This window comes from Nannobrachium achirus, assembly GCF_963921795.1.
Source record: "Nannobrachium achirus genome assembly, chromosome: 9".
In the NCBI taxonomy this organism is placed as follows: Eukaryota; Metazoa; Chordata; class Actinopteri; order Myctophiformes; family Myctophidae; genus Nannobrachium; species Nannobrachium achirus.
In genome coordinates, this window is record NC_137818.1 from 43,937,632 (window position 1) to 43,944,724 (window position 7,093).

Consider the following 7,093-nt stretch of genomic DNA (forward strand, 5'->3'; position numbering starts at 1 on the left):
CTGATTTCATCAGTGACTCTGACGTCAGCATCCTGAATTTGAACTTTTTCAAGTGCTTGTTCAGAGCACGTAAGTCCATAATCGGACGCAGCCCCCCTCCTTTTTTCTGAACCAGAAAATAACGGCTCCAGAAGCCTAAACGGCTCTGGTCGCGTGATAACTCCACTATAGCGCCCTTGCGCAATAGTGAGCTTATCTCCTCCCTCAAGGCATCCGCCTTCAAGCCGCGGGCTCGAGTATAAATAACCTTGCTGGATAGGGAGGGTTTTTTCGCGAACTGTAGTCTGTAACCCCGCGTCACCGTCCGAAACACCCAGTGATTCGGATTGCAACGTTTCCATTGCTCTGCACACTGTGCTAACGTGTTGCTGAGCAACGGAGAAGCCTTGGGGTTGTACCGCCTGAGCGGAACTACTGGGCCGGGAGGGAAAGGTTCCATATCCGGGCACGTATCCGTATCCGCTAGACGCCGGGCCGGAAGGCGCGGAGTCACCGGCGGAAAGAGCGTTTCCGTTACGCTTATTTCCGTATCCGGTGGGAGACGAACACGTGACCTCCAAGAAGCCTCGCTTGTTAATAATACATGCGACACACAACGTGGAGCCCGGGGGACAGGGTTCATCGCATAAGTAACATAATCCCCGGCTCGGGGAATTGTATTTACGTTTATAACCTGTGCTAAGGCCTTTATATGCTTCCTTGCGGGAAGACGAGGCCGACCCTGGGTGATATGTGTTGGCTTCTTCCCTGACGCTAAGACCAAACTCCTGTCCTGAACTAGAGTCGGCATGACAGTGCCGCTCGGTGGAGACAGAGGGGTATTGCACACTAGTGAGACTATACCACTGTGAATAGGAATTAGCTTGTCTGGGAACATTTTGCAAAGAGAAATATTCTGCTTGTAACCTGTCTGCATGACTGGAGGAAGCGATATTTTCTGAGTGGAAAGAAATTCCAGCCTGGACTTCTCTACACTGGTTAAATTCATGCAAAATGGGGTCGTCTGTAGTAAAGCAGGTGGGTTTGAAATAAACAGGCATTGTTTTATCAACACACTTTTTATTACAGGCACTGGAGGAGAGCACAGAGGAGGAATAAACATTGATTTCTTGGCATGAGAAAAATTGTTTGTATTGTCCAAACGTCTGCGCTTGCAAGGGGGGGTCCCCTGAAAATTCAGGGGGACCCCGCCAGAGTCCAGTGTCACTTTCGCGGCGGCTTCCCACGGGCTTTGTGGGAGCTGGCCGGTATCCCGTGCCTGGGAGGGTGGCGGGATTGAGAGCGGGCTTGAGCCCCCACTGCAGTGTGAGGGGGTCCCGCGGAGGAAGAAGAGGGGGTCCTAGGGGGATTGTTCTGTTTCCCCTGTTTGGAGGTAGAGCGCCCCCTGTCAGCCTGACCAGGGGCCTTGCTCCGTCCCTGTCTCTTTTCCTTTCTGGGTACCTGGGGGTCCGTCGTGGCTCCCAGGAGCTCCAGAGTGATCTTCTTATCCGCCACCTCCTGGCGGAGAAGCTCCAGTCCACCGCCCATGAGGGAGGAAGGATGGCCGGGGAGGTCTTGCAGGACCTTCTCGGTCTCCTCTCCGGAACTGCCAGGACACTTTACCTTGTCTAGCCACCTGGCACGTTCCGCCTGGATGCAATAATCCATGCCATGTCCAAGCCACTCGATTGCGTGGACATTCAGGTCCATCAGCATGCGCAGCGACTTGTCCATTTCCTCCACCAACACGTCAGGCACCTCCCGCATCTCGCTGAGGAGGCGCCTGGTGGAGAAAAGCAGCAGCTGGGTGGCGTTCATCATCCTGGCTGCCAGCGCGGACGATCTGTAAGAATTCCTCACCCTTGAAGACTGCTTGTCATCAAAGGCTATGGCAAACCCAGGAGGCTTCTTACCCACGGCCAGATTGAGGGGAGGACGGCCTCCAGGACCGGTCCGCTCATGGCTAGGCTTGAGGCTCCCTACCAGGGACTGGGCCATCAGCTTGTCCATGGGAGGGCACAAGGGGATTCCCGCCTTCTCTGCGTCGCGGCAATCGACCAGGAAGGGGAGCTTGGGGGGGTCCTTGTGTGTAGTCCAGGTTGAATGCAGGGCCTCTGCAAAGCCTGGGACTAGTGGGAGCTTTTCCATCCGAAGCGGGGGAGAGGAATCCACATCCTGGCCAAGGAGGGGAATCCTAGCCCGTGGTCCGAGTGGCGCGTCTCCGAGTGGCAGCTCCAGGCCAACGGATGGTGGCGCGTTCCAGCACCGAGAGCTCGTCCATGGGGATGGAGTCTGGGTCTTGCGCCGCTGCCCCTCTCGCCCCAGCCGGCATGGAAGGGGGGAGAGAGGCAGAAGGGGCTTGGGAGGACGCGGCGGAGATGGAAGCCTCGGCATGAGGAACCACCCTGGCCGCGCCTCCGCCCTGTCCGGAGGGGAAAGAGGACTCGTCCTCCTCCGAGTACTCACCCTCCGTGTCCAACTCCTCCATGTCGCAGTCCTCTAGCTCCGGTTCGTCTCCGTCGCTAGCATGCCAGGAGACGGGGCTAGGTGGCCGCATAGCCCGTAGCTGGGGGACGGAGAAGGAGAGAGGAATGTCACCGACGACTAGAGGGTGGAATTCCTTGGGGGGGACGGTCCATGTTGCAGCTGGCGGAGAAACAACGTGGGCGGTCTTGCATGTTCTCTTCTTGGGCACGGCACCAGTCGAGCCCGTCGGAGAAACAGCAGTGGAAACAGGGGCCGCAGACCCGCTAGCAACGGGGCTACCGAAGCTAGCTGAGGGCGAGGCCGCTGGAGGCCTAACCACGTGGCGAGAAGCAGCGCTGTGGCGTACAGCGCTGTCCGGCACACGAGGAGAGGTGTCTGGGAGGGTTCCGGCGGAGACCGTGGTGTGAAGGCCGTAGCCTGCGGCAGCGATCTCGCATCGTGCCTCGAGGGCTGGAACATCGTACTGGAGGCATTCAGCACAGTTCACCCCCGTGGCCGGGGCCGGAGGGGACAGAGAGGCCAAGGCGTGTCCTACCCCCATGCAGACAATGCAGAACGGATGTGTATCTTCATTGGCGATGAGGCCTTTGCAGCTGGGAAGGCCGCACTTCTTCGGTACCCTAGCTAGCAGGCTGCTAACTGTAGGTCGACGAGCTGCCATCGTGAGCTAACCGAAGCTAAGCGAAGCTAAGCTAAGGCAGGGAGACACGTGGCAGAACGTACAGAGAAGAAGTAAAGACTCAAAGCGAAAGTGAAGAAAAAGACCGAACTGTTAGGAAGAATAGAAGTAGAAACGTACAGGAGAATAATCTATAAAGGCCAGTGGCCGACTTCCTAGTCAACGCTTAGGCTAAACTTTACAGAAAATATACTTATATGGCTGAGTTCGCGACACTCTAGTTGCAGGTAAGCAGAGGTGCGGAAGAGGAAGTTATGATAGCCCGCAGGGCTTTTATACACTCGGGGGCGGCGCCCTCGTTTGTGATTGACAGCCCTACCGACAAATGATATTTCTCGTACGGGAGCTTATGAGTTTTACTCTGTTGCAGCGCCAGATGGCGCTGGTTATCCCATAGGGGGACCTTGTCTGGAGGTATGACAATAAACGTAACAGTTCACAGTGCATTCAAGTGTATTATCTTATATTACCGTACACGTACAATAACCATATAAGGAGTTCCCAATGCAGCTATGCCCAAATATGGTGTGTGTTGTCAATGTGCATCAGGCGCAAACAATCCAGTCAGTTCGATATACCGGTATGGGCACAAAAGGGGAGTCTCTCTTTGATGACTGAACTTCTCACCTTATCTCTAAGGGCTCGTACTCACTGCCCGACCTTTTTAGCCTGAGACTCATGCCACCTCTCGCACAGATAGGTGCCTCTCCAGGCATGATCTACAGAAGTGGTTCTCAAAGTGGGGTCCGGGGCCCTGAGTCATCATTGGTGGGTTCATGAGGCCTGGAAAGAGGCAGGTGGAACGGAAGGTGTGTGGCTTATTACTCTCACATCTCTCAAAATCTGAGAATAAGGCATTTGAAGAGGTGCATGCATGATGAGCAATGTTGTACTTGTGTGTCATGTTTACTGTGACAGCATGACATTAGACTCAAACAAACCGTGTTGTCATGACATCAGACAAAGAAATACATTATAGAGAGCTTGTTTTTGAGACAGGTAATGCTTCAAAATCACAGCAGCTTTAAAACACAAATGTTCTAAAGTTTAGAACATTATTATTATTATTATTATTAATGTATTAATTAAGGAAGATGTTGACAGTTTAGAATCTAAAATGTCTCTTGTCTGTTCAGCACCTACAGTAGATGTATGTAGTACTGTATAAGTTCTATGTACCCTAACCCTTTGTGACGTATAGAGGTGACGCCAGGCATGTTCATGGATTTTGTCGAGTCTAGTGCTATAATTACTGTTAATATCACGTTACAGGACCATAACGCTGTAAGTGTGTGAGCCTGTGCGTAAAGCAATCTGTCAGAAAAGAGGAATATATAGAGTTCTGCCAGTGATACGGACGAATTACATCCTAGCAACCATCAGTATGGCTGATCCTTGGCAAGAGTGCATGGACTACTGTGTGGAGGTTACCAAACAGGCTGGGAACATGATCCGTGAGGCAATGCAGAACCATATTGCCATTATGCAGAAGAGCTCCCCTGTTGACCTGGTGACTGAGACAGACCAGAGGGTAGAGGAACTCATTATTTCCTCAATCAGGGAGAAGTATCCCACTCATAGCTTCATAGGGGAGGAGTCGGTTGCAGCAGGCGCCCCCAGTATCTTAACGGACAACCCTACCTGGATTATAGACCCTCTTGACGGTACCACTAACTTTGTCCACAGGTTCCCTTTTGTGTCTGTCTCAATTGGCTTCACCGTGAGGAAAGTGATAGAGTTTGGGATCGTCTATAGCACTATTGAGGACAAGCTTTACACAGCCAGGAAAGGGAAGGGAGCATTCTGTAACGGAGTTCCTATCAAGGTGTCTGGGCAAGAAGATATAACCCAGTCCCTGGTGCTGACAGAAATGTCCTTCAAGGAGGATCCTGAGCACTTCAAAATAATGATGGACAACATGAAGGCCGTTCTCAATATCCCTGTGCATGGAATCCGAACGCCAGGAAGCGCAGCAGTGATGATGTGTATTGTGGCATGTGGGGCAGCCGACGCCTATTATCACATAGGTATCCACTGCTGGGACATGGCGGGAGGGGCGGCCATCATCACTGAAGCAGGGGGTGTAATCATTGACATTTCAGGAGGACCTTTTGATCTCATGTCTGGCAGGATGATTATCGCCAGCAGCCAAGCAATAGCAGAACGTCTTGTCAACGAGATAACTGAGTTCCCCTGTGAACGAGATGACACTGAGGGCTAATACACACAAAATGGTCAGGTTTCAGTCTTTGCCGTAAGAACCTACAACATTTTCTAGATATTAAATCTAGAAATCAGCTTGCCTGCCTGGTATAGTGGACTCTGATGCCTGACAGTGAGTCCCCGGTTTGATTCCTCTTCTTGGGCCTGCCGGCTGCTGGGCCATTTGCAGCATGTCACTTCCTGTCTCTCTCTACACTGAGAATCAATAAAGGCAGAAAAGCATACATGACAAATAAACAAATAATAACATCGATTATTTGACTATTTGCACGCATATACATTTTTGAGCGGCGGTAAACCGCTCCATAGAGTGGCTGTGTGTGTGTCTTGTAGCCACTTTCCCTCAGCGTTTTGCCATAGCAATGTGTTTTCCTCAGCGTTTTGCCATAGCAATATGTGTGTGTGTGTGTGTAGCCATATTACATCACATTACATCACCAGTTACATCCTAGACCTATCTGTAGCCACTTTTCCTCAGCGTTTTGCCATAGCAATGTGTTTTCCTCAGCGTTTTGCCATAGCAATGTGTGTGTGTGTGTGTGTGTGTGTGTGTGTGTGTGTAGCCATATTACATCACCAATTACATCCTAGACCTATATCCTAGTCTTTTTCCTCAGCGTTTTTCCATAGCAATGTGTGTGTGTAGCCTGTATTACATCATCAATTATCAATTGAAGACGTTATGCAAGCATGACCACCGCTCACTTCACATTGGGTGTGATTTTTATCTATTATTATTATATACGGTAGGTGTAAAATAGAATCAGAATAGTCATATTTAGCACATGAAGGAATGCACCATTAACACTATAGTATAGAGTATGTGTACTGCACAATTCAGAAAAGCCTCTGTTTAAACACTTTTCCATAATATTGCATTAGTATTAGTATTTATAGTTAGATACTCTGATGCCTACCAAATATTTGTCAGAAACATTCCTCACGATGAGTACAAGGTTGAGCTCATTTTTCCAGAATATCTGCTTCATTTTGTTTGGACACTTTAAACAAAGACAGGAAAGGCATGAGAGAGAGTTGGAAGAGCTGCGGGAAGGACTATAACCTTATTTATTTTCTCTTACCAGGTGAACCAGGTTGCTTATTATCTCCGATCCGCCAGGCCGAAAGGCATGGCAGAGACTATGTTTTGCCCCCTGTCCGTACGCCCATCTGTCAGGGAATATATCTTATTATTTTATTTAAAAATCAATCAACATTTTAGTTTCTACATCAATGTAAACAGCAATCTTCCCAATAGACTTTGAGTCAGGGACATGCTGGGCCCCTGATTCAGCCCGAGAAAAGGAGTTGGAGAGGCCCTCATTGCGCGCTACAGAGAGAGATCTCTCTCTATAGCGCTGCTGCTACTCAAAGATTTGTGACAAAGTGACAAGCCAGTGGGCCAATTACATGAGTTATTATATCTCGTCGTTGTCGGGTGGAAACCTTGTATGTCCAAAACCGTTTGTTTTGTATTTATCATTTTAAAATGATTTAAACTAGTGAGAACAGGCGATCTACAAGCACACAACGCCTCGCACCGCAAGGCGTTGTGTGTACTGTAGATCGGCTGTTTTCACTACTTTTGTGCAGTTTAATTTTTACTTTTGTGCAAACAGTTAAATTTTTTCCTAATGGCCTGGACCGGCCGGAATGAACCGTCCGTTCGGGAGTTGTCCCGCTTTTCCAAATGGCCAGCACGTCCCTGCTTTGACCCAACTAAGT

The 7,093-nt window shown here is 50.1% G+C and overlaps 1 protein-coding gene across 1 annotated transcript; it reads left to right on the forward strand.

Moving 5' to 3' along the window:
• Window positions 1–4,529: 4,529 nt before the first annotated feature.
• LOC308290620 (inositol monophosphatase 1-like) lies at window positions 4,530–5,366 on the forward strand (the record flags this gene model as incomplete). The annotated part of the gene is made up of 1 exon (XM_080732530.1): window positions 4,530–5,366. One exon carries the CDS (start codon window positions 4,530–4,532, stop codon window positions 5,364–5,366), a length of 837 nt encoding a protein of 278 aa, XP_080588656.1.
• Window positions 5,367–7,093: the final 1,727 nt, after the last annotated feature.